This window comes from Micromonas commoda, chromosome 14, assembly GCF_000090985.2.
Source record: "Micromonas commoda chromosome 14, complete sequence".
Taxonomy (NCBI): Eukaryota; Viridiplantae; Chlorophyta; class Mamiellophyceae; order Mamiellales; family Mamiellaceae; genus Micromonas; species Micromonas commoda.
The window spans coordinates 470,843-495,119 of record NC_013051.1 but is presented as its reverse complement, the minus strand read 5'-3'; the positions used below and the strand labels follow the sequence as shown (position 1 = coordinate 495,119).

General features: G+C 66.6%; 14 protein-coding genes across 14 annotated transcripts; 6 read left to right on the top strand and 8 right to left on the bottom strand.

Annotated features, from left to right (window-relative positions):
- Window positions 1-472: 472 nt before the first annotated feature.
- On the bottom strand, window positions 473-2,150 carry MICPUN_109485 (predicted protein). The gene is made up of 2 exons (XM_002505941.1): window positions 1,670-2,150; window positions 473-1,462 (listed from the first exon to the last, which is right to left on the bottom strand). Exons 1-2 carry the CDS (start codon window positions 2,039-2,041, stop codon window positions 542-544), a joined length of 1,293 nt encoding a protein of 430 aa, XP_002505987.1. The 5' UTR covers window positions 2,042-2,150; the 3' UTR covers window positions 473-541.
- Window positions 2,151-2,285: 135 nt separating this feature from the next.
- Window positions 2,286-4,849, bottom strand: MICPUN_107228 (predicted protein; the record flags this gene model as incomplete). Its single annotated transcript, XM_002505940.1, has 2 exons — window positions 2,286-4,421; window positions 4,573-4,849. The coding sequence occupies 2 exons, from the start codon at window positions 4,847-4,849 to the stop codon at window positions 2,365-2,367; spliced, it is 2,334 nt and encodes a 777-aa protein (XP_002505986.1). The 3' UTR covers window positions 2,286-2,364.
- Window positions 4,850-4,988: 139 nt separating this feature from the next.
- On the bottom strand, window positions 4,989-6,770 carry MICPUN_64121 (predicted protein; the record flags this gene model as incomplete). The annotated part of the gene is made up of 1 exon (XM_002505939.1): window positions 4,989-6,770. One exon carries the CDS (start codon window positions 6,768-6,770, stop codon window positions 4,992-4,994), a length of 1,779 nt encoding a protein of 592 aa, XP_002505985.1. The 3' UTR covers window positions 4,989-4,991.
- Window positions 6,771-7,117: 347 nt separating this feature from the next.
- On the top strand, window positions 7,118-8,122 carry MICPUN_70764 (predicted protein; the record flags this gene model as incomplete). The annotated part of the gene is made up of 1 exon (XM_002506150.1): window positions 7,118-8,122. A coding segment is annotated over one exon (1,005 nt), but the record flags the coding sequence as incomplete, so codon positions are not given.
- A 180-nt stretch (window positions 8,123-8,302) lies between these two features.
- MICPUN_73623 (predicted protein) lies at window positions 8,303-8,750 on the bottom strand (the record flags this gene model as incomplete). The annotated part of the gene is made up of 1 exon (XM_002505938.1): window positions 8,303-8,750. A coding segment is annotated over one exon (448 nt), but the record flags the coding sequence as incomplete, so codon positions are not given.
- Window positions 8,751-9,635: 885 nt separating this feature from the next.
- On the top strand, window positions 9,636-10,499 carry MICPUN_64118 (predicted protein; the record flags this gene model as incomplete). The annotated part of the gene is made up of 1 exon (XM_002506149.1): window positions 9,636-10,499. One exon carries the CDS (start codon window positions 9,636-9,638, stop codon window positions 10,497-10,499), a length of 864 nt encoding a protein of 287 aa, XP_002506195.1.
- Window positions 10,350-12,674, bottom strand: MICPUN_64117 (adenosylhomocysteinase; the record flags this gene model as incomplete). Its single annotated transcript, XM_002505937.1, has 4 exons — window positions 10,350-10,466; window positions 10,550-11,771; window positions 11,960-12,328; window positions 12,590-12,674. 3 exons carry the CDS (start codon window positions 12,672-12,674, stop codon window positions 10,762-10,764), a joined length of 1,464 nt encoding a protein of 487 aa, XP_002505983.1. The 3' UTR covers window positions 10,350-10,466; window positions 10,550-10,761.
- Window positions 12,675-13,562: 888 nt separating this feature from the next.
- Window positions 13,563-14,459, top strand: MDH (the record flags this gene model as incomplete). The annotated part of the gene is made up of 1 exon (XM_002506148.1): window positions 13,563-14,459. A coding segment is annotated over one exon (897 nt), but the record flags the coding sequence as incomplete, so codon positions are not given.
- A 186-nt stretch (window positions 14,460-14,645) lies between these two features.
- On the top strand, window positions 14,646-15,950 carry MICPUN_96733 (cystathionine beta-lyase; the record flags this gene model as incomplete). The annotated part of the gene is made up of 1 exon (XM_002506147.1): window positions 14,646-15,950. One exon carries the CDS (start codon window positions 14,646-14,648, stop codon window positions 15,948-15,950), a length of 1,305 nt encoding a protein of 434 aa, XP_002506193.1.
- Window positions 15,951-16,316: 366 nt separating this feature from the next.
- On the top strand, window positions 16,317-17,306 carry MICPUN_64115 (predicted protein; the record flags this gene model as incomplete). Its single annotated transcript, XM_002506146.1, has 1 exon — window positions 16,317-17,306. One exon carries the CDS (start codon window positions 16,317-16,319, stop codon window positions 17,304-17,306), a length of 990 nt encoding a protein of 329 aa, XP_002506192.1.
- Window positions 17,307-17,404: 98 nt separating this feature from the next.
- On the bottom strand, window positions 17,405-18,280 carry MICPUN_64114 (predicted protein; the record flags this gene model as incomplete). Its single annotated transcript, XM_002505936.1, has 1 exon — window positions 17,405-18,280. One exon carries the CDS (start codon window positions 18,278-18,280, stop codon window positions 17,405-17,407), a length of 876 nt encoding a protein of 291 aa, XP_002505982.1.
- A 105-nt stretch (window positions 18,281-18,385) lies between these two features.
- MICPUN_64113 (major facilitator superfamily) lies at window positions 18,386-19,894 on the bottom strand (the record flags this gene model as incomplete). Its single annotated transcript, XM_002505935.1, has 1 exon — window positions 18,386-19,894. One exon carries the CDS (start codon window positions 19,892-19,894, stop codon window positions 18,386-18,388), a length of 1,509 nt encoding a protein of 502 aa, XP_002505981.1.
- Window positions 19,895-20,070: 176 nt separating this feature from the next.
- Window positions 20,071-23,238, bottom strand: MICPUN_64112 (predicted protein; the record flags this gene model as incomplete). Its single annotated transcript, XM_002505934.1, has 1 exon — window positions 20,071-23,238. The coding sequence occupies one exon, from the start codon at window positions 23,236-23,238 to the stop codon at window positions 20,071-20,073; it is 3,168 nt and encodes a 1,055-aa protein (XP_002505980.1).
- Window positions 23,239-23,358: 120 nt separating this feature from the next.
- On the top strand, window positions 23,359-24,105 carry MICPUN_104114 (predicted protein; the record flags this gene model as incomplete). The annotated part of the gene is made up of 1 exon (XM_002506145.1): window positions 23,359-24,105. The coding sequence occupies one exon, from the start codon at window positions 23,359-23,361 to the stop codon at window positions 24,103-24,105; it is 747 nt and encodes a 248-aa protein (XP_002506191.1).
- Window positions 24,106-24,277: the final 172 nt, after the last annotated feature.

The following is a 24,277-nucleotide window of genomic DNA, read 5'->3' as shown; positions in this document are numbered from 1 at the left end:
GAACCGCTCGCCTCGTTTTCTGTGAATCTCCACCCCCAGCGAGTCCACCACCCCGCTCACCGCCACGTGCGGTTTCCGCACCCCCACCCGCACGTCCTCGACGGTGGGAAATTCCTCGAGCAAGGTCCTGGCGATGTCCGCGCTCACCTTCTCGATGAGGTTCGCCGGGTCGCTCTCCACTCGCCGCTTCACCAGGTCGTACGCCCTCGCGTAGTCCACGGTGTGCGCGATGTCGTCGCTGGCGCCCGCCTCGCGCGTGTCGGTAGACATGGTGACGTCCACGACGAATTTCTGGCCCAACGCGCGCTCCGCGTCCAGGACGCCGTGAAATCCCGTGAACGTCATGCCGCGCATGTGGATCTTGTCCATCGCCGCCTGAAGCAGCGCTCGCGACGGACGCATAATGACGGCCTCGCCGTGCGACCGCCGCGCGCAGCGAGTCTGCGCCTCCGCGTCGCGCGCTGGCGGCAGTGCGCTCGTTTTTCGTCATTTACGACATAGCTAGCAGCTAAAAGGGTTCGGCTGTCAGGTGTCTACGTCGTCACGTGTAGTGGGGCCCGTCGTGCCCCGTCAGCTTCTTGCTGAGCCGCATCCTCCACAGATCCTTCCGCTTCCTCGCCGCCATGTACCAACCTCTCGCCACGCTCCCCTGCACGTACCCAACGCTGTCCGACGGCGACAGCGATATCACCGCGCCGGGGTACACGTATCCCTCCCCCCCGCCGCCAGCCGTGCTCCCGCGGTGGGTACCCACCGCGTGCCACCATCGGCGCTCCTTCGCCGCCTTGTCCACGAGCGCCTCACCCGCGATGCACCGCAGCACGTTCAACGCGCACACTCGTCGCGCGAACTTCTCGGTGTCGTGCTCGCGCCGGTACCGCTCGCTCATCATCTCCATCCCGCTTCCATCCGCGGCGTACGACTTGGCGCAATCCCCGAGAGCGAAGACGTTGGGAAAACCGAGCACCTGGCCGGTAAGTCCCGTCTTGACGAAACCTTTCTCGTCCAGCGAAGCCTTGAGGGACCCGCCGCCGAGGAAGCTGGTGTTGGGCTCCATCCCCGCGCACATGAACACCACGTCGCACCCGTGCCGCTTGGCGTCGAGGACGGACCCGCGCTCGCCCGCGATCACTGTGACGTTCGGCCTCGAAACAAATGCCTGTTGCAGCGCCGCCTTCACCGGCTTGGGCATGCCGGCTCCGATCTCGTACTTGTTCGTGACGAGCTTGACGGGGACTCGCGGGTACGCGGCGCCGAGCTCTGCGGCGAGCTCGATGCCCGTGGGACCCGCGCCGACGACCATGACGCCCTTGGCGCCCTTCACGCGCTCCGCGAGCTCTCTCAGTTCCTTGACGCGATCTTTTCCGCTCATGCTGGTGTGGTTGGACTTGAGCCGCTTGGCCTCGCTGCCCTCGGCGTAGGTGGCGCCGGTGCCGATGACGAGGACGTCGTACTCGTATTTCTGCGCGTGCGGCGGGGTTGGGTGGGTCCGGGGGTCGGCGGCGTCGGGAAGGGGCAAGGGTCGAACGGGAACGGGAACGCGCGCGTCCGATGGAACACATCGGAAGGTTGACGGACGGACGAGCGCGGGAAAGGGTAGGCGGGCGGGTTCGAGCGACGCGGGGCGGTCGGATGCGACGCGACGCGGCGGGTCGTGGACGGAGCGTACCTCGCAGCTCATCGCGGTCTCCACGTACGTCTCCGTCACCCACGCCACGGTGTCGTGGACGTGCGTCACCATGCTCGCCGCGTGCTTGCTCCGCTCGAAGATCTTGTGGAACGGGATGACGTTGCGGTTGGCGGTCTCGGGCCTGGCGATGGCCCGTGGGGACGCCCACGCGATGTCCAGGTGGTCGTTGGGGCAGATCATGGTGATCTTAATGTCGTGGGGCTGCTTCGCCAGCTCCTCGCACATGTGCACCGCCGCGAAACCACCGCCGACGATCACCACCCTCTTCGTCTCCCCTCTGTACACCCGGTTTCTCCTGTTGCGTGACAGGCATCCCGCCAGGCACCCCAGCTGGGGATGTTCGGCGAGCATTCCCTGCTCAGACGGCGACGCAGCCGCCAACACTTCTTCGACGACAACCCCGGGCCGACGGAGGTTCGCTATCGACGTCCCGCGCGTCCCGTGGCGCGAGTCCAGCGCGCGACTGAGAACGAGCAGTCGCCACAGAAACAGACGTCTAGAAATCTGACGCGGACCGAGGATTCGGGGTGCCGAGCAGTGCCACATCCTAGTCTACCATCATAGCGCGCTTTTCCGGCGGAAACTCACATTTACTAACCCCAAATAGTCTCCTCGAGTCTTACTGTGACTGTTGTGTAAGTGTTAGCTAAAAAGAATTATTTGTCCATTTCAAATCACCCCTGCACGGCGAGCTTGGCGAGGTGCTGCAGGAACACGTTCATGGAGATGTCGTCCGTGAATATGATCTCCGCCCCGCCGCCCGCGCCGTCGTACCCGCCGCCGCCGCCCATGGCGCGGTCGTAGCTCGGCATTGACGCGTCGCTCGTGTTGTGGGTGGCGCTTGGGTTGAGCTTCGCCAGCAGGAACCGCGCCTGAGAGCCCCCTTGGTCGCACTCCACCAGCCTCGGGGTGGGACACCGCCCGCCCATCGCCGTCGCCGCGTCCGCCACGGGCTGCGCGAGTAGGGCGCGGAAGGCCTCGTGCTCGGGCTGGTCCTGATAGTTCGCCTTTCGCCACGCGGCAATCGTGGAGCCCGCGTGAACGACAATCATGAAAAACGTGTCCAGCAGGAGGATGCAGTCGGGCTGGATGGACGCGACGTCCAGCAGCACCGGCATGGGCGGACCGTTGAACGTGTACGACATCAGCGTCGGTTGTATCATGATGAGCGAGTTCAGCACCGTCTCCCGTCCCATCATCAGCCGGTAGAACGCGGTCTCGTCCGGGGTGTTGTTCGCCGTCTGCAAAAACTGAGACCGGCGGAGGTTGAACATGAACTGGGGGTAGATGGCGAACGGGCCGGGCATGCGGAACGTCTCCGGCGCGTCCTTGGCGTACTCCCCGAACTTGGTCCCCACGCGGATCAGCGTCCTGTCCAGCCACCTGAGCAAGTCGAACGTCTCCTCGTGCTCTATCCTAAACGTCGACACCCTCGCGACGAGAAGCGCCGCCGCCTCTTGGTCGAATCCGGACACGACGTCGTGCGACGACGACGTCTCCGCCCAGCGCCGCGCCACCGTCATGACCCTCAGCCGAATCTCCCCGTTGCTTCGCTTGTACCGGACGCAGAACTGCAGGTAGAACGGGGTGCCGGAGGGGATCGGGTTGGAGTGCTGGTTCACGATCTCGTAATACACCGCCACCGAGGTGTTCGAGTTGAGCGAGCAGATTCGCCACGACGTGGTCTGGCCCATGCCAACCTCGTTCTCGGAGATGGACTTGCTCTTGACGGCGAGCGCGGACATCGGGCCGATGCCGCCGCACACCATCACGTGCGGCGTGCAAAACACCGAGAACGTCGCGTTGAAATACATGTCGAGCGCGCCGGAGGCGTCCCTGGCAAACATTCTTCGGAGCGAACTCCGAAACGCCTCGGCGCCGAATTGCTCCGCGAGGACCATCACGCCGCCCGTCTGGTCCACCGCGGTCTTCATCTCCGCCAAACCCACCTGGTCCAACGAGCACGCGAACACGTCGAGGGTGTGCGCGTGCGTCGCCAGGCGTATGCCGAGCTGGTTATAAAATTTGGACGCCGCCTTGTAGTGCTTGGCGCTCCCCTTGTTGAAATCCTGGTGCGTTCGCATCGTCTCCGACATGTCCCGCCCGACGATGCTCCCCGGGCCCATGGTACACGGCCCGGACGTGAACACCATCACCCTCGCGCCCTGCGCGCTGTGACACTCCGCGATCAGGCCCTGCGCCGCGGCGATGGCCACGCCCGTCGCGCGGAACGGCCTCATCCCCGGCTCCCGCGGGAACGGGTCCGGCCTCAGCTCATCCAGCGCCGTCTGAAGCGTGAACTCGCACTCCGACACCGGCAAGATGAAGCGTCGCAGCGCGTTGGAAGCCTCCGCGACGGCGCTGCCCCTCTGTTTATCGTAAGAGGCGTACTCGGACGGGGAGAGCTCCAGGTTCAGCAGCTTCTTCAGCTGGTCCTGGGTCACGTCATCCGTGCCCCTCAGGACGTAGGACTTGGGAAAGGCGTTCCCGTCGCACAGCTCGTGAACGGTGACCGTGGCGCCGAACGTGATGAGGCCCACGAGGCACTCCTCCGGCAGGAGCGCGACGAGCTGCCCGAGCGAGTCCTTGGCGTCCTGAAGCTCCTCCGCGGACATGGCGGTGTCGAGCACGATCAGGAAGCACGGCGGCCGCGGGTTCTTGTTCTCCATCTGGTACTCCACGGTGGTGTACCCGGGAAAGAGCTCCGCGGGGAGGTTGTTCTCGTTGATCTCTGCGTTCGTTCGTCGGCGCGAAAGGGTGGGCGGTGAGTGACGGCAACAGACGGGTGGAAGGCGAGGGAGCGCGGGATGGATCAAAATTATCGACAGATCCGGAGCGGGCGCCGCGGGACGACGGGTGGGGGCGGGCGCCGGTGACCTCACCGTGGTAGTTGCGGGGGAGCGAGTTCCCGGTGTTGCACAGGCAGCACTGCCACCGTTTTTGGTGAAAGTCGACGTGACAGTACGGGTTCAGCACGCCGCTGCACTCGGTGCACACCACGGGAGAGTAGGGCAGCACGGGCATCCCGTCCATCGCCTTCACCGGGGTGCATATCGCCCCGAACGGCAACACCACCCTGGTCGCCTCGATCCGGGAGGAGGGCCAGGCGTTCCACGACAGGCGGACGCCCTCCTTCTTCTCCAGCTCCGCGAAGTCCATCGCGCCGGGGTGGGTACCCGCCGCGGGACGGTGGCGCGTGGTTGGGTGGCGTGGATGAGTGACGCGCCCCATACGGGACTCCAGCCCGCGGCCTGACGGTTCGATGAAAACAACAACTGATCCGGTGGTACTAAAATCACTACTAGTGCCTACACGGGCTGGACCCGACGTCGAACGTCCTGAACCGTCTCAGCCACCCTTCGAACGCGCCGAGCCCCACCGCCAGCCCGCTCTCCGCACCGACCACCACCTTCCCCCCCTTCACCACCAGCCGCCTCACCGGCCCGTCCTCTTCCGTGCCCCCTCGGACCCACCGGTACTCGACGAAAAAATCAGCCATCCCCGTCCCATCCTTCAGCGCCGACGCCACCCGCCTTCGCACCTCGACCGGCGGGATCGCGTACGGCACGAACACCGGCTCCGTGGGGGGGTACGGCCACTTGGGCGGGGTGACGTGAAACTCGCGTCTGCACCCCGCCGCATTCAGCGCGTCGATCGTGGCGGAAGGCAGGAGCGGCGCGAGGTTCACCTGCGCCGTCCGAAGGCTCGGTAAGTTTGTCTCCGTCACCAGCACGCCGTGTCGGTACGTCTCATCGCGACCGGCGGCGATGGGATCGAAGGCGTCCAGATTCATCGGGTGGTGATTCCGAAACACCCAATGGTTGCTGGCCCCGCCCTCCACGCGCAGGTTGCTGAACATGGCGAAGCTCGGGTACGTTCGAACGCCGACGTACGTCGAAGCCGAGACCAAAAAAATAAACGCAGCCGGCGCCAACGCCTTGGCCCGCGCGCGTCGCGAAAGGCCTTCGTCCCCCTTCTCGAACTCCTCCCCCCCGTTCCCCTCGCTTGAGGACGTGCTCGTTCCCCTCGTTCCCCTCAGCGCGGCGTAGGCTAGGGCGCCGAACGCGCACACCACCCAGAGCGCGCCCAGCTCCCACGCGAAATACGGGGGATACTCAAAGTACGAGTGCGCCTCGTGTTGCTTGATGGCGACGGCGACGGCGAGGATCGCGACCGCCCACACCCCCGCGCGGAAGGACGCGCCGCCGCTCTTCCACCTCGCCGCGAACGCGCTCGCGGCGACGCCCGTCTCGTGGGGCACCGCGCCGGCGACGTACATCGGCGCCATGATCATCGAGAACGGGTACACGCTCATGGGCGGCGGCGGCATCGCGATGAGCGCGTGGAATGAGGCGCCGACGGCCGTCAGAAGTCGAACCGTCGTTGGGGCGCCGCCGTCCCACGCGAACCCGCGCCCGCCGAAGATGCGACACGTGGACGTCACGCACAGGAGCGGGAACCCGAGTTCGAACGCGGTGGCGGCGTACGGGATGAAGGCGCGAAGGCGCTCCGGGGCGACGACGGAGACGTGACGGGCGTCGAGACCCATCCCGCTCAACGCGCCCACGAGCATCTGGACGCAGCACGACACGTTCGGGTCGTGCCAGTCGTCGTTGAGCTTGGCGAAGCCGGTGGTGGCGTAGAGGACGCACAGCGCCGCGCGCGTGGAGAACGTCAGCCGCCGCGAGAACGCCCGGCGCGCGCGCGATGGATCCATCTCCGTTGACGACGCCCGCCGCCGACCCGACGTCACCGACGGCGCGCAGAGCAGCACCGCCGCGCACATCGCCAGCTCGAGGAGCACGTGGTTGCTCTGCGATCCGTTGCACGCGAGCGTGATGATCCCGTTCATCGCCAGCGCGACGAGCGCGTCGGTGGAGCGAGGCGCGGCGTGCACCCTCGCGACGGAGAGCGCGAGCAGCGCGGTGGGTGTCCATCGCCACGCGGTCGAAGGTCCGAGCGACGGAAGGGAACGCGCGTCCTTGAGCACCTGCAGCGCGAGGCAGTGCGCGAGCGTGACCGAGAACACCGCGAGGGCGTCCCACCCCGGAAGGCCCTCGGATCGCGCGCCGGTCCCCATGCGACGCCGGCGACGACTGATCCTTGGACCTGGTAATCCGGACGACGAGGAGGGTTTCGTTTCTCCCTTGGATGCGCCAGAAACAGCACGCGCCGGTCCCGATGGCTGAGGCGACGGTCGAACCCGAGGAGCCCGCGCCCGCTGCCGCCGACGCGCCCGCGCCGCCCGAGGAGCCCGCGCCGCCCGCCTCCGAGGAGCCCGCGCCGGTCGACCCGCCGGACGCGCCCGGTCAGGAGAAGGATGGAGAAGGTGCCGTTGCGGGAAACGCGGTCGAGCCCGCTCCAGCCCCCGAGGCGCCGCACGCCAAGCCGGGCTTCAGGGTCCCCCGCCGGTACCAGGCTCCTCTCGAGGTCATCACGGACGCCAAGGCCATGCGCGCGTGGTCCCGCGCGCACCGCATCGCGGGGCGCCGCGTCGCCCTCGTCCCCACGATGGGCTACCTCCACGACGGGCACCTGTCCCTCGTCAGCGCCGCGTTGGACCGAGCCGACGCGATCGTCGTCAGCATCTACGTCAACCCGGCGCAGTTCGCCGCGCACGAGGATTTCGGGACGTACCCGAGGGATCAAGACGGGGACCTGGCGAAGCTGAGGGCGCTGGGGGTCCACGCGGTGTTCCAACCGGAGGCGCTGTACGCGGGCAGAGCGCCCCACGGGCACGACGAGGCGGCGGCAAAGGAAGAGACAAAGGCGGCAAAGGAAGAGACGGAAGGGACGGAAAAAGCCCAAGGAGGGACGGACGAAAAGGCACGGCTCGCGGCGGGAGGGACGAAGCGAGACGTTCCCCCGCACGAGACGTTCGTGACGGTGGAGGAGCTCCAGCGGGGGTTCTGCTCCGTCACGAGGCCGCACTTTTTCCGAGGGGTTGCCACCGTGGTGTGCAAGCTGTTCAACATATGCGAGCCCGACGTGGCGGTGTTCGGCAAGAAGGACTACCAGCAGTGGCGTCTCATCCGGCGCATGGTCCGCGACCTCGACTTCGAGATCGACGTCGTGGGGGTACCCCTGGCGCGCGAACCCGACGGCCTCGCCATGAGCAGCAGGAACGTGCGGTTGACGCCGCAGCACAGGAAAAACGCGGTACGCATCAGCGAGGCCATCGCGCTGGTCAAGGAGGTGTGCGAGCTGGCCGTCGCGAACGGAACCCCGAAGGATGCCACGCACTTCAAGGGGCTCATCTGCCAGGCGATCGCGAACAGCGGCGGCGTCGTCGACTACGTGGACATCGTGGAGCAGCGGACGCTGAAGCCTGTGGAGTGGCCGCTTCGAGGGCCGATACCCGCACACGTGCCGCAGGTGATTTTAGTCGCGGCCAAGTACGGTGACGTCAGGTTACTCGACAACGTCGAGTTGTTCGGCACGGCGGATTGACGACGTGAGCACGAGGGCTCTTTTGTAACACGTACATATACTCTTAAGTGTTGGGTGCGGTTGAATTTCAACGAGTCGAGTGAACGTCGACGCGATTTTCCACTCGATCTCCTCACTTGATGAACGCCTCTTTGAGCGAGCTCGCGCAGGGCCCCGCGGAGGTCATGAACGGGACGCCGTCGTAGCACGCGACGCCATCGGCGTTCGTCCGCAGTTTCGGCGCGCACGCCTCGAACATCTTCTTCTTCGGCACCAGAACCTCCACGGGTTCGCCCTCGTATCCGGCGAAGGTGACCCGCTCCCCGTTCGACGCCCCCTCCGGCGGTACCACGAAATCCACCGTCGTGTGGTCCTCGTTGCTCGCGCACATCACCATCCCCTCGCTCATCTGCTCGCGCAGCGGTCCCTTCTTGACGTTGCACAGGCACAGGACCCGGGCGTTCGTCATCTGCTCCGACGTCTTGAACGCTCGGAGCCCGGAGACGACTTGACGCGGCTTGTCCTCCCCCACGTCGATCTCCTCGACCCAGAGCTTATCCGCGCCGGGGTGCTCCCAGCACTTCACGATGGTTCCCACGCGGATGTCGAGCACGGACACGTCCACCTCTTTCTTCGCCGGCGGTTCCTTCGGCGCCTTCTCCTTCTTCTCCTTCTTCTCCTTCTTCTTGCCCTCGCCCGCCGGGGCCGGGGCGGCGCTCTTCTTGTCGTCGGCGCCCGCGCCCGGCTTGGCGTCGTCTGCGAACGTGCCGGCGCCCTTGCGTTTGGCGTCCCTCTGCTCCTGCTTGGTGGGGCCACCCGCGCCGCCTCGTTCCTTCAGCTTCTTGTCCGCCGCGGTGGAGGTGTTCATCGCCCTGAACACGCCGAGAATGTCGGGATTCTCCGCGTGTTTTATCGGGAGCTTTCCGAAGATGTCGTCGCCGCCGTACGCGCCGCCGACGTGGTCGCACCACCTCGCGAGGTTGACGAACTGCGTTCGCTTATCCTCAGACAGCGCGCCGACGGCGTCGCGGACGCATCCGTACGTCACGAGGTCCGCCACGGTGGCTCGGTACGAGACGTTCGCCACGAAGGTTCGCGACTTCAAGTGCGCGTCGAGCGCCTCGAGCTTGTCCTCCGCGATCGGGTCGCCGGCGACGCCGTACTCGGTCACGGCGCGGGTGAGCCACTCGCTCACCTCCGCGTCCGCCTCGGGGGATTCGACGCCGCCGAGGCGCGCGGCCTCGCCCTCGGCGGTGGCGAGCGACGCGAGATAGCGCGCGCAGGTGGCGACGCCCTCGAGATCGCCCGCGTCGGGAGCGGCGTCGATGGCGCACGCGCCCGCGGGGGCGCCCTCGACGACGACGACGGCGTCGGAGACGCCCGCGACGGAGGCGACGAGGGTGACGATACGACCGACCGTTGAGGTCTTGGCGTCGACCTTGACTTGCACGGGCGACATGGTGACCGCGTCGGGGCGGGGAGCGGGGTGCGCGATCGGGGTCAATGGCGGCTCATCATGGCTCGTGTGCGATCTCTCATCACGAGGGAAAAAAAAATTCCTGGAAATTCACGCGGTCGGACGATTTCTCAAGTCGATTTTGGTTACGAAAATCTGCATTACGCGTTAGATTTATTTATTCGCACAGGCAAACAGTTGCAAGTGAATTGTTCCGAGAAGTCTACTCAGCAATTTTCCGCACTCCTCCCATGCCCGAGGACGATACCCCGCCTCCGTCTCCAGGCGCGCCGGTGCGTCCCGCATCCCACCGACAACTCAACAATCTTATCCGATGACACCGCTGACCGCGACCCCGCAACCCCGCACGCTCGCCCGCAGGTACCCCCGAGCGGCGTCCCACTGGATTACAATTATTTGGACGTCAAGACCGTCGCGGGCTTCTTGGACGTCACCCCGTTCGATGGGGTCGTGAAACACGGCGACCGGAGCAAACTGCCGAAGGGTGCGAAGCTCAACGCGTGCGGCGTGCGCTTGGCGAACAACAAGCTCACCTCACTCGCGGGTCTCGATGAGTTTCTGGAACGCGTGCTCGACGACCCTGGCGAGCTGCGATGGCTGGACGTGTCTGGCAACAAGCTCACCAAAGTGGAGTCGCTGTTGTTGAGCTACCCGAAGCTGTCGTGCGTGTACTTTCACGGCAATCAGGTGAGACGGAGCGACGAGTTCGAAACGTTAGGGGAGCTGCCGGAGCTGAGAAAGTTCACGGCGTTTGGCAATCCTTGCGAGCAGTCGGACAAAAATTACAGATACGCCGTAGCCGCGAGTCTTCCTCTCGTTCGGAGCTTGGACTTCACGGGGATCACCAGGAAGGACAGGGAGGACATCCACCTGTGGGACAAGAGACGCGGGGGTAAGAGATGACGACGGGTTTAGTTTTTCATGTGCGTGGTTTTTCCACGCGTTAATATTACCAAAGGCGTGACGTCCAGGACCTTTTCTCATGAGCACAACCCTATTATTCCCGAATTTCATCGGGGGTCTGCGCGGTCGGGTGCTCCTCAACCGCACCTTTTGAGCTAAAGAAACCTACATAAGTGATATCAACACGCAACCCCCCAGTGTTAAGCAGCTATCGCGGAGCGCGTTCCGTCGCTCGACGGGCGCGTCGTGCATCGCGACGAACTTAGTAGCGGTAGGCGGCGGGCTTGTAGGGGCCCTCGACGGGGACGTTGATGTACGCAGCCTGCTCGGTGGTGAGCTTGGTGAGCTTCACGCCGATCTTCTCGAGGTGGAGCGCGGCGACCTTCTCGTCGAGGTGCTTGGGGAGCACGTACACCTTCTTCTCGTACTTGCCAGTCTTGCGCTCGTTCCAGAGCTCGAGCTGCGCGATGGCCTGGTTGGTGAAGGAGCAGGACATGACGAAGGAGGGGTGGCCGGTGGCGCAGCCGAGGTTGAGCAGGCGGCCCTCGGCGAGCATGATGACGCCGTGGCCGTCGGGGAACTCGTAGCGGTCGCACTGGGGCTTGATGTTCTGGCGCTTGATGCCGGGGAACGACTCGAGACCGGCCATGTCGATCTCGTTGTCGAAGTGGCCGATGTTGCCGACGATGGCGTTGTTCTTCATCTTCTCCATGTGGTGGACCATGATGATGTCCTTGTTACCGGTGGTGGTGATGAAGATGTCGCAGATGTCGACGACGTCCTCGATGGGCGCAACCTGGAAGCCGTCCATGGCAGCCTGGAGGGCGCAGATAGGGTCAATCTCGGAGACGATGACGCGGGCGCCGGCAGCCTTGAGCGCCTGGGCGGAACCCTTGCCGACATCACCGAAGCCGGCGACGAAGCAGGTCTTGGACGCGATCATGACGTCGGTGGCGCGCATGATCCCGTCGGGGAGCGAGTGGCGGCAGCCGTAGAGGTTGTCAAACTTGCACTTGGTGACGGAGTCGTTGACGTTGATGGCGGGGAAGAGGAGCTCGCCAGCCTTCTGCATCTCGTACAGGCGCTTGACACCGGTGGTGGTCTCCTCGGAGACGCCGACGCAGGTGGACACGATCTTGTGCCAGCGCTTGGGGTCCTTGTCGAGGTTCTCCGCAATGGTCTTGAGCACGAGCTTCATCTCGGCGTTGTCGGTGGTGGAGGGGTCGGGCTTGGCGCCGGACTTCTCGAACTCGATCTCAGCCTTGTAACCCTCTGTCGGTCATCGGACGATGGGCGAGTGGGAGGAGCGACGGTCAGCGACTGGGTGAGCTCACTCACTGAAAGATCAAGGAATGAGGAAGGAATGAGGGAAAAAAAAGTGCCTTTCGGGCGCGGCGTTTGGGGGCAGCATCGGGGCGACAGGGCTTGGCGGCCGGGGCCGGAAACCCGGGCATACGCACCGTGGATGAGGAGGGTGGCGTCACCGCCGTCGTCGACGATGATGTCGAGAGGCTCGGAACCCCAGTCGAGCATCTTGTCGGTGCACCACCAGTACTCCTCGAGGGTCTCGCCCTTCCAGGCGAACACCGCGGCGGAGTCGCGGGCGACGGCGGCCGCGGCGTGGTCCTGGGTGGAGAAGATGTTGCAAGAGCACCAGCGGACCTTGGCGCCGAGGGCGACGAGGGTCTCGATGAGGACGGCGGTCTGAATGGTCATGTGGAGGGAGCCGGAGATGTTGGCGCCCTTGAGGGGCTGGGCGGGGCCGAACTCCTTGATCATGGACATGAGACCGGGCATCTCGACCTGCGCGAGCTCAATCTCCATGCGGCCTGCAAGCGGGAGAAAACGTTTCGATCGGATGAGGTCAGCGCGCGGTTCGGGTCGGAGGATTCGAGGAGCGTGGGGAAGGATTCGACGAGAAAATCGCCGGGACGTCACGACCGAGACGTAGACGATTCGAATCGCGCTCGATCGCCTCGTCCACGTCATCGCGCCGCTCTCGCGGGCGAGTTCTCCGCAGAGGGGGTCGACCGCGATCGGCCACGTCTCGGGCGATTGTTTTTGCTTTTCCGGATCTCGCGCTCACTCACCGAAGTCGGCCTGGGCCATGTCGCGGACCTTGTACTCGCGGCCGTTGACGGTCTCGACCGTGCACATAGCGGAGGGAGCAGACATCTTGCTTTGTTTTTGGGGGTGGAAGTGGAAGGTTGCGGGAAAGTGACGCGCGGAAACTCCGACGCCTTTATTTTGAGGACGGGACGCTTTTCCTCGGTCGAACGTCGTTGGCTCTGAAACGGCGTTGGCTCCTGGCCCCAGGTTGAACCGGACAAGTGGATATATCCTTTCTGGCTTGGGCGCAGTTTTGCATTTTTTCCTTTTTCGCTTCGTATGGGGAGCAGTCAGGGGAAAATCATTTTGGCCATCAGTCAGTGCGCCGTCAGTTAAGAAAAAAGCCAAAATGGCGACCGATCGAACGCGACTCGTCGATTCTGGGTTTCACGACACGAAGTCCGAGACGGAAGAAATCGCGGGGTGCGGGTTGGATCACCGGGGTTGGGCACGCGATGATAAAAGTGAATGTTGAGGGTTCCGGGGCCCCACCGCCGACGCACTTCTCAGGCGCGGGTTTCGTGCGAGCCCAATCCCAGTCGTCGCGCCTCGTTCCGAACCGGAACGCACTCGGCGTGAGACAAAAGAGACGACAGCGAGAGGGCGCACCGCCTCCCCTCCGAACGCGTCTTCCCACCGCTCTGGCAATTAATTTAACTCGATTGGAGAATCGCCGAGACTCTGACGACGATGCTCAGGCACGCCCTCGCCGCCGTGACGGCCAACCCGTCCGCCGCGAGCAGGACCCGCGCGTCATCATCCTCCGTCGGCGACATCGCGCCCGCGCGCGCGCGCGCCACCCCGCTCTCCCGCGCGGCGTCCTTCCTCCAGGGCGGCAGGGTCAAGGTCAGGACAAACGCGCTCCCAGCCCCGGCGCCCCGGGGCAGGTCCGCCGCGCCGGTCACGCGCGCGCTCTTCGGCAAGAAGCCCGCGTCGTCGCCCGCGTCCACGAACGTGTCCGTGCCAATCACCGAGCTCACCGAGACGTGCCGACGCGCAATCAAGACCTACGGTTACGATGACGTCGAGACTCAGATCTTGCTTGACGTCATGATGTACGCGCAACTGAGAGGAAACAACCAGGGCATCATCAAGGTGACCACGAAGGGCATCGCGAGGGACCCGGCGTGCACACCCATCGCGATCGAGCACGAGACACAGCTGTCCGCGTGCCTCAACGGCAACAAAAACGCGGGCATGGTGGTCATCCACAAGGCGATGGACATTGCCATCGAGAAGGCCAAAACGCACGGGTTCGGCATCTGCGGCACGAACAACACGTCCACGTCCACCGGCGCGCTGGGATACTACGCGCAGAAGATCGCGGAGGAGGGTCTCATCGCGATGGTGTTCGCCGTGAGCCCCGAGTTCGTGGCGCCGAACGGTGCGATCCAGCCCATCTTTGGCACCAACCCCATCGGCGTCGGCATTCCCACCGCGGGAAAGCCGGTTGTCCTCGACATGGCGACCAGCGCGTACTCGTTCTTCGGGCTTTTGGAGGCGAGGACCGCAGGGAAGAAGATCCCGCACGGGGTCGCCATCGACTCCGCGGGTAAGATCACGGAGGATCCCAACGCGGCGATCGACGGCGGCGCCATCGTCGGCTTTGACGGCGGGTACAAGTCCTCAAACCTGGCGCTCATGGTCGAGCTCCTGGCGGGACCCTTGGTGGGCGCCGCGGTGACCGACAAGATGGCGGCGAAGAACTGGGGCAACCTCGTGGTGGCCATCGACCCCAAGCTGCTGGGACAGGACGAGTTCGAGCGGAGGGCGAAGATGGTGACCGATAGGGTCAAGGCGGCGAAGCGCCAGCCGGACGTGGATGAGATTTTGCTACCGGGAGAGCGGGGCGACGGCGTCGCGGCCAGGGCCAGGGCGTCCGGCGTGATCGACGTGGAGAGCAACCTGTGGGCGGGCCTCCAAGACCTCGCGTCCCAGTGGCAGGGCGGTGTCATGCCGCCCGTCTACGGCGCCTCTGTCGCCGGCGGCGCCGCGGCGGCTGCCCGCGGGAGGAAAAAGTCCAGGGACGAGTGGTCGATGGCGACGAAGCTTGTGCATCCCGCCGCGCACGTCCACGACCCGTTCGACTCCACCAACCCGCCGCTGTACCAGACCGCCACCTTCGGTCAGCCCTCCGCCACGGAGAACGGCCCTTACGACTACACGAGGTCCGGTAACCCCACTCGCGATTTACTCGAGAAGGAGATGGCCGCGCTGGAGGGCGCCGACAGAGCGTTTGCCTTCTCCTCCGGCATGAGCGCGCTCATGTGCGTCACCAGGCTGGTGAAGACCGGCGAGCGGATCGTCACCGGCGACGACATCTACGGCGGGACCTCGCGTCTCTTGGCGCAGGTTGTGCCCAAGGTTGGCATCGAAGTCGTCAACGTCGACATGAACGATTTGGACGCGGTTCGACGCGCCATCGAATCCGGGCCAACCACGATGGTCATGCTGGAGTCTCCAACCAACCCGCGGCTGCAGATCACCGACATCCGCAGAATCTCGGAGATGGCGCACGCCAAGGGTGCGCTCGTGTGCGTGGACAACTCCATGATGGCCCCGGTGTTTGCCAAGCCTCTCGAGTTGGGAGCGGACATCTCGATGACCTCCGCGACAAAGTTCATCAGCGGCCAATCCGACATCACCGGAGGCATCCTGGCCGTCAAGGGCGAGCAGCTCGGTAAGGACATCTACTTCCACCAGAACGCGGAGGGTTTGCACCTCGGCCCGTTCGACTGCTGGCTGGCGCTGAGGGGCATCAAGACGATGGCGCTGCGCATGGAGCGGCAGCAGGAGAACGCGATGAAGATGGCGCGTTGGCTCGAAGCTCACCCCGCGGTGACCTACGTCAACTACCCCGGGCTGGAGTCCAACAAGGGCCACGGCCTCCACAAGTCGCAGGCCAGCGGCACGGGCAGCATCCTGTCCTTCGCCACCGGCGACGTCAACCTCAGCAAAATCGTGGTGGAGAAGACGGAGTTGTTCAAGATCACGGTGTCATTCGGTAACACCTCGTCGCTCATCTCGCTGCCGTGTTTCATGTCGCACGCGTCGATCCCCGCGGAGGTGCGGGCGGCTCGCGGCCTGCCCGACGACCTCGTGCGAATCAGCGCCGGCATCGAGGACGCCGACGATCTCATCGCGGACCTGGAGGAGGCGTTCGAGGAGGCCATGGCGGCCACGGGCTGGCACTCCAAGAACGGCGGCGGGGGACGCGTCACCGACGGTTCCGCGAGCCTGATGGACGCGGCGGCGAGGAGGGAGGATGAGCTGTTGAGGAGGATCGCGGCGCTCGAGGCTCAGCTCGCGGGGCAGCACAACGTGAAGAGCCCGCCGCGGTAGAATACCAGACATTTTTTCAGTGAGGAGGTCGATCAACACACAGACAACACAGAGCTTTACCTTCGTACAACGCAGTCCACCAGTCCACAGTCCAGCCAGGCAGATCATTGTGAAGTGGTGATGGAACAGGCCATGACGGGAGCGTAATTTGATTCGCGTTTGCCAACGGTTGCCGGCGAGCCGTCGGTCATAGGTCACCGCACCGCACTCGGGTCGCAGGGTTCGCGCGTGTCGCCGTCCTTTGCGTCGCGGGGGAGCCACGTCTGTCCATCGTAGCCTCTCGAACGCGTCCGCGAGCGTCGCGAGCAGCCGCCGCTTGAGCTCCCGCCCGAGAATCGGTTGTTGGTTTTGACCAATCCGGCGGAAATGTCGTTCGCTCGGGACGAGGGGAGGACCCTCCCTCCCTCCGTGGACGCTTTCATAAACATGCGCGACCTCGTCGTCGGCGACAACGACTGGTACAACGTCACGCCGTCCGTGCGCCGGGCCATCGAGGGCTTCGCGCTCATCCTGCGCGACCACGAGGCGCGCCTCATGAACGGAGGCGATTCCGGATCGCCGATGCCCACCGCCCGGTCGCCCGCGTCCCCGCGCCGATCCCCGTCCGACGAGCTCGGATCCTCCACCCTGGAGGTGGCGCAGCTCAAGGACAGGATCGCGAGGCTCGAGGAGGAGCTCGCGGTCGCCAAACGACGGGTCGCGGAGGTCACCGACGTCGCCGTGAGGGCCGCGTCCGATGCCAAGACGGCTGTCGTCGAGGTGGACGCGATACGGCCAGAGGTCGATCGACTCGCGAACGGGCTCTCCTCGCTGCACACCGCGGTGGGGGCGCACCTGAAGGACATCCGCGGTACGCTCGCGAACGGTACCCCCGGTAACTCCAACAGTCCCGGAACGCCGACCGGGACGGGTGGGTCCGGTCCCCCCGAGGGCGGCGAGATTGGCGACCTCACGCGGCGGGTGCGGGACCTCGAGGGCGACGTGGAGAGGATCGTCGTGGGATCGGACGGGCAGTCCGCCGGCGTCGCCCGTCGCGTCGCCGCCCTGGAGGATAACCACAAGACCCTGGAGCGCAGGACGCGGCGGGTGGAGCGCGTGGTGGAGGACGTGAGGTCCGCGGAGGACAGGCGCGCGAGGGCGGAGGAGGCGGAGAGGATGCGGGAACTTCGGCTCGGCGGACACGCGGGCGGGGGTCCGAGCGGGGGTGGCGGTCCGCGGCGCCGGCGGGGTTCGTCCTCGTCCTCGTCCTCGTCCGAGGACGGGCGGGAGTGGAGCTCCTCTGGAAGGGGGGACGATCCCATCGCGGCGCTCGCGGGCGCGTCGGTGAGCACCGGCCTGCACGGCGGCTTCGGATGACGAGCGCGGGTGGTGTTTTATTTCAACTCTCGACGGATCGATCCATCGCCTCATCGCGCGCCTCCCCTTCCCCCCCCGTCGCTCCCCTGCCCCGCGTCTCACCCCGGCGGCAGCCTGCGCTTGATCTCGTCGCGTATCCGCACCAGGTACGTCAGCCGCACCGTCTCCTTCCTCGCCGTCGCCAGGTCCCCGGCGTCCATCGCGGCTCCGAGCGCCGCGACGCATTCATGCTCGGCGGCGTCGTTAGCGGTGGCCATCGCGCCCAGCGCGCTCGCGTCGTCGCCCGCGCGCTCGATCGCCTCCCTGGTCTCCATGACGTCCATCAGCAGCGTCGGATCTATGGTGTCCCCGGCGGGCGAGCCCTGTTCGTCGCCCATCCCCGACTCCTCCGCCACGCCCGCGCCAAACGCTCGTAACATGTACTTGGCCCTCCTCAGCGGATCTCGCAGGGTGGCGTACGCTCGATTGACGAGGGACGCCTGGTCCGCGCTGTGCTCCCTCGCGACGTTCGGCGCCGTGGAGAACTTGTCGGGGTGTAACGTCTTCTGAAGGTTCTTCATGGCGCGCTCGAGCTCGTCGTTCGAGACGGCGAACCTCGGCGGGTCGACGCCGAGCACCCTGAAGAGCAGGAGGCTTCCGTTGACGTCGTCGCCCTCGGCGAGAGCGGGGAGGACGCCGCCGCATCCGCCGCAGAAGAAGAGGTCGGACGCGGTCGTCGCGACGCCGCAGGACCAACACGCGCCGCGAGAGGAGGGCGACGCGTCCGCGGAGAACGATCGCGAGGACGCGAGCGAGTCGCGCCGAGATTCGCGACCGGGCGATGGGCGTCGGGCATCGATGTCGACGCGACGCGGGGCGCGCGTCGTGGCCGCCGCCGACGCGAGATGATCCGGACGATGGAGGCATCGCGGACCCGCCGACCGTCGCGCCGCGGCGCGGAGTACCTCCCCGACGGCCCGACGCGACCGCCACATCCCGCGCGTGCAAGTAGTGAACGACGAAGGGGGTGCACCTCGTCGTCAATGAGAAGAAGTTCTTTCAGCAGGGCGTTTTCGCCCTCACTAAGGGTTAGTAAACCTTCACTCGTCCCCGTCCTCCTCGCCCACGGGCTTCAGGGACACCAGCGCGTACGCCGCCGCCGCCGCCGCCGCACCCGCCACGATGTCCAACGACGCCCCCGCGCTGCCAAGGAAATCATCGAACCCGCCGAGGAACACCGGCCCGACGAGAAACACCGCATCGCCGGCAGTCTTTGGCAGCGTCAACGCCTCGCCCTCGCCGCCCCTGGGCGCGCTCTCCTGCGCCAGCGCGTTCACCGCCGGGCCCGCCGCCGCGGTGCCCATGCCCCACAGCCCGATGCACAGCTGCAGCTCGTGGAAATTCGAGGAATCCTGCGCCACGACGAGGCCAGCCGCGCACATACCCAAACTCGCCACCACGACAGCCTTGAGCCCGATCTTATCCGCGATGATCCCGGACAACGGCGCCGACACCATCCCGAGAAGCGCCGTGACGCTGAACAGCTCGCCCACCTGCGCCGGGGTGGCGTCCAGCGCCTGCGTCGCGAACCACGGGATGCACGTGAGCTTGGCGACGAAGCCGAGCGCGTTCGCCGCGGCGGCGGCGGTGATGACCCGCTGCCTGTCGGATGCGAGGAGGACGCGCCAGTCGCTTTTCGCCTTGATCGCCTCCAGCTCGCGTTCCATCTCCTCCTCCTCCTCCGCGCTCATGTCCATCGACAGCGCGATGCGTTCCTCCTCGCGTTCCGCGGCGACGTTGATGTCGGGGAGCAGCGAGTACCCGCCCGTGCACGCGAATGCGGCGCCGGAGATGAGCAAAAACACCGTGGGCGCGCCGAAAGCCTCGACGGCTCTCCCTCCGATGAGGGGCCCGATGACGAGGCCCAAGGCCTGGATCGCCTGCTGCGACCCGCTCATCGTGCCCCGCGCGGACGGGAACCGGTCGGTGAGGTCCGCGAGGTACGCCCTGTCGCCGTTCTCCGCCGCGGCGCGTCCGGCGCCGAGCGCGAGCCTCGCGGGAATGAGCGCGGCGACGGTTCTGCACTGGCTCGTGGCGAGGTCCGAGAGCGCGATGACCGCCATGCCCGCCATCATCATCTGCTTCCGGCCCCACGAGTCCACGAGCTTCCCCGCGGGGAGGTTGAGGAGGAGCATGGCGAGCGCCGGGGCGGAGAGCACGATGCCGTTGGCGCTGCCGGAGAGGCCGATGTTCTGAGCGTACAGGGGCAGCGCGGGCAACAGCGCGCCGACGCCGATGAAGAGGACGAACTGCGACGCGAGCAGGATGGCGAGGGGCTCTCCGACGTCCCGCTTGGGCAGGCCGAAGAGGAGATCGTCGTCGTCCACGGTGACCGCCTCGGGCTCGACCGCGCGGGTCGCGACGTCCAAGACGCGCCCGCGACGGGAACGCGCGGATGATGCCGCCACGGGGGCGAAAAATGCCCTCTTGGCCCGAGCACGAACGATCGGCACCCTCCAGGGCACCCCACCCGCGAACCCCCCGTTCGCCCCGCGCCGCGCCGCACGAGACGCGACGTACCTCCCGGACGCCGCCATCCCGCCCGACATCGCCAACGCGCTCATCCCTCCAGCGCTCCGACCCGCCAGCGACGCGATGGATGCGGCAGTGTGACGTGGGCTCGTTCGTGAAAACGGATCGCGCTGGATTCGCATGTGGCAGATCGGTTTCGATACCAGTCTGCCAGTAGGTTAATGGGACAACAGGAAGGACTAAACAGTCCACGTCACGCCGCCGTCGCCGCCGCGGCGCATCCCACGGCGCGCACGACGTCACCGACGCTCAACACCCCGTACCCCGCACCATCACCCGCGTCCACGTCGAACAGAACCCCGAACGTCACCCCACCGCCGCCCCCGCCCGCCGCCCGCGAGCCCGATCGAAACCGCGACAGCGACAGCATCGGCTCCGCCGTCCGCTCGCCGCTCGTCTGCTCAACACCGACCGCGGAGCACCGCTCGCACGGTCGCACCGCGCGAAGCCGCGCGCGCGCCGGCTGACCCCCCCCACCCCCGGGAGCGTCGCCAATCTCAAGCGACGTCCACGCGGGGGATTCCTCGTCGTACGGCGGTAACGCGTCGCCGGAGACGACGACGTTGGGACGAAACCGCGAGACAAATTCCACCTCGACGCTCGACTCGTTAGCGCTCGTAACGGTCGCTGTAACGGTCGTGCCCCTCGCGCCCCCGCCCGCCTCGACCGCCCCCCGTCCGCGTCGTCGTCGTCCGTCCACCAAGCCCTGGAGGTGGTCCACGCTGGACTGGCTCACCAGCAGTATCTGCGCGCTGTTGGCGAGCCCGATGGTGGGCGGCGAACGCGATTGCGATTCGTCGTCGTCTGCGTCTGTGGGGGCTCGTCGGATCGATCGGCGCGCGCCCGCGCGTTGACGAACCAATGAGCACGGCGCGCCGACCGCGGCGGTGAACCACGCGTCGACGTCGTCGTCGCCCACGGTCACGCGAGTGTCCTCGCCGCACAGGCGGACGCTCACGCCGGTGCCGCCGCCGTTCGATCCCCCAGCAAGCGCGACCTCGCACCGACCGAGCTCCGGCTCCCCGAGCACGCTCACGCGCATCACCCCGGCGTCCACGTCGATCACCGGCGTCAGCTTCACGAGACGCGGGCACGTTCGTTGATGCAGGACGACGCCGCGGGGCGATACCAGCGCCCACTCCCTGTCGAACAGGAGGCCGTTGGGACCGAGGGGCCACGAACCGGACGGGGGCGAAAACGCCGCCGCGCTCTTCAGGGGATACACGCAAAGGCTCGCGACGATCGCCGTCGGCGTGAGTGCGCGAGGTTCCGTCGAAGGTGAGGCGACGCGTTCGTCCTCTTCCGTGTTGACGACGCGTTCATCTTCTTCCAATACGAAGTGTTCGGCGATCGTCGCGACGAGCGCGTCGGCGTCCTCAAACGTCGAGCACCACCCGAAGGACGCCCTGCAAACACCGGTGGCGACGCCGCCGTCGTCCACGTCCACGCCGTCGCCGCACACCTTACCCGCGGCGTGAAGCGCGCGCGGGCGACCGGGACGACCGCCTCCCATCCCGGCCGGTGAGTCACCGTCGGCGTCGCCCCCGCATCCCCCCGTCCTTAAGGGCCCGTCGTCGTCCGCGGTTTTAGACGCGCGAGCGAGCGGGAGACTCGTGAAGTAGTCGCACGCTCCCGGGTTGCAGCAGCACCCGGTCCTGACGTGGACGCCCGACGCTGCCAATGCTCGTTCGACGGCGGCGTACCCGACGTGCGTCCCGTGCTGACTCAGCACGTTGAACGCCACGGTGGGTCCTTGGCCGGTGACGCCGAGCGGGGACCCGACGCGGACGCCCGGCCCGGTCGCTGCGTTCAACTCCGTCGTCGACCAGCCGTACACGACGACGACGGGAGCGCCGTTTGATCGATGTTTGAGGGAGAGCAGCGACGTGACGCAGCGCGCCGCGACCGCGCGGGCGTGCGCGTCGGCGCGTTCGGCACCCTCGCGGCTTCCCCGACGGTTTGTTGCGCGAGTTTGGGTCGAATCCCCATCCCCGGGTGCCGACTTTTCGTCCCCGTCCCCGTCCCCGTGATGCGCCGGGGGATCCTCCGCCAGCCGCGCGAGGGACCGAAAGCCCGCGGGTATCGCCGCGATTGCGGTGAACGGTAGCGTGCCGTCCTCGAACCCCTCCGCTCCGTCGCGCCTGACGAAGAAGTCCTCGCACGCGTCCACCCCCGCGGCGACCCCGCCGCCGAAGTACCTCGGCGTCAGCACCTCCAGAGCGCGACGCCTCGCCACGAGCGCGCCGACTCCCGCGGGAAAGCCGAATATTTTGTAATAGGCGACGAGCACGAAGTCGGGCGCGTCGGCGGCGGAGAGATCGGGCGGGGCCAGCGCGCACGCCTTCGCGGCGTCGCACACGGTCCACCAGCGCGTCGTCTGATGCGCTTCGTCCGATCCCCCCGCGCCCCTCTCGCCGTTCACGAACGCCCGCGCCACCGTCGGCGGCCGCCTCTCGCCGCTGAGGTTGCACTCGGCGCTGTACGCGAAGAGGCTGTGCGAGACGGGGCGTGCGCCGTTCGTCGAGTGGTACGCGCCGGGTTCTTCGCGTACAGGCGCGTGGGTTCGATCCCCGTGGACGCCGTCCGCGGTTTCCGGGACGATCTCGTGGCTGCGAGTCACGCGCCAGCCGCGTTCGGCGTCGTCGTCGTCGAGGAGTTTTGATTCTCCCGAGGATCCGACGGAGGATGTCGAATCCGTCGCGACGACGTCCACCACCGAGACTTTCGCGCCCGCCGCCATCGCGCATCCCCGCGCGCCCACCACGCTGGTGTGGTTCCCCCGCGTGTACGCAAACTCCGACCTCCCCGCGGACCACGGGAACGCCTCCGCCAGGAGTCGCATCGCGCCCGTGGCGCCGGACGTGAACACCACCGCGTACTCGCCGAATGGCGCGTTGAGGTGCGTCAGCGTGGCGTCCCTCGCCTCGTCCACCAGCGCCTTGGTCCGCGCCCCGGCGTCGTGCGCACTGTGCGGGTTGCCCAGCAGCGTGCGTTCCATCATCCGCAGCGACTCGCGCACCAGCGATTCGGAGTGAGGGGGCGCGCCCGCGTGGTCGCAGTAGGCGACGCCGGAGTCGTCGATGCGCGCAAACTCGTTCGCGCGGAAGGAGGCTATGCGACCGCCGTAGCCGTACCCCTCGCTCCGCGGGTCGTCGTCGCCCGGCGGGGCGTCCGGCGAGTGCGCCGTCATCGTGGCCGCCTCCCGTCCGAGCCGATACGGCCGGGGGACGCCGCGAGAGCGCTCGACGCACACGTGGCTCGCGACTCTTCGCTGCGCCTTTTCGCCGAGAGATGGTGTCCGTTTGGCTCCGTTTGGCAACCGACCGACATTTATTTCTCCAAAATTGCAGACTGCGAACATGTGCGCGGCTGGTGGGCACCGCGTCACACATCAGCGTCACACATCTTCGCCAACTTGGCATTTCTCCCGCGCAAACATTCTCGGCGGTTCAAACGCCCGCGCGTCCGTCCTCCCCCCGCGATGGTCGCGTTCGTCGTCTCCGCGGGCCGCGCGCACGCGTCGATCTCCCCTCGCGCGCGCCTCAATCGCGGCCGCGGCGCGCCGTCCCACCGGCCGACCCCGCGCGTCGTCCCGTCGCCGCCCGTCCCCCGCCCCTCGACTCTCAGTCCCCTCGGCGTCAGATCGCCAGGGGCGTCGCTGCGGTGCGACGCGGGGCGGGGCGCCGCGCGCTTCGGCAAACGGGAGGAGTACTGGGACCCCGACGAGCAGAGGCGGGTGAATGAGAACAAGTCGTGGAAACGGACGGACTCCCCGCAGGACGCGTGGGACATCGACAAGGAACGCGACGCCACCATGTACAAGCGCGAAAGCCTCGAGCGCCTGCTGCAACTCACCCCATCGGAACCCAAACCCGACAAGGCGGTGGTGTGCGGCAAGTGCCGCGCGCCCGTGAGCAAGCGCAGTGCGGAGACGCAGAAGGATCGCGCGCACCTGCACAGGCTGTACTACGCGGACAAGTACGTCGCCGTGGGGGTGTACGAACGTGACGGGACCACGGTGACGGTGGACGACGCGATCGATTCGCGCGCGTCGCGATGGTGGCCGCCTCGAGCCGCGCGTCGGTGTCGGTGCGGCCGGTGCGGCGAGGTGCTCGGCTGGGCGTTCGAGGATAACCCCGAGGAAAAAGTCGGGCCGTTCTACGCGCTGCTGCAGTCCAGGGTGGCGACGAACGAGGGAGGAGGAGGGGGCGGCGGCGGGGAGAACTGATTCTGTTGGTCATTTGGATTCATTTGGATTTCTGACGCGCGGCGCCGCGTCGACCGTCGTCGCAGCCTCGCCGCGACGAGTCACGGTCTGTACTTTATGTTTGTCAGCGTTGTAAGAGGATTTTTTCGCGCATCTCCGAAGCGTCCGCGAATCGGTTCGCCGTCCGAAGCCG

Bases quoted from the DNA above. Each gene is read 5' to 3' on its own strand.
- MICPUN_109485 (XM_002505941.1), bottom strand. From the start codon at position 2,041: ATGCTCGCCGAACATCCCCAGCTGGGGTGCCTGGCGGGATGCCTGTCA. The intron at 1,463-1,669 runs GTACGCTCCGTC...CCGCACGCGCAG, and splicing joins AGACCGCGATGAGCTGCGAG to AAATACGAGTACGACGTCCT.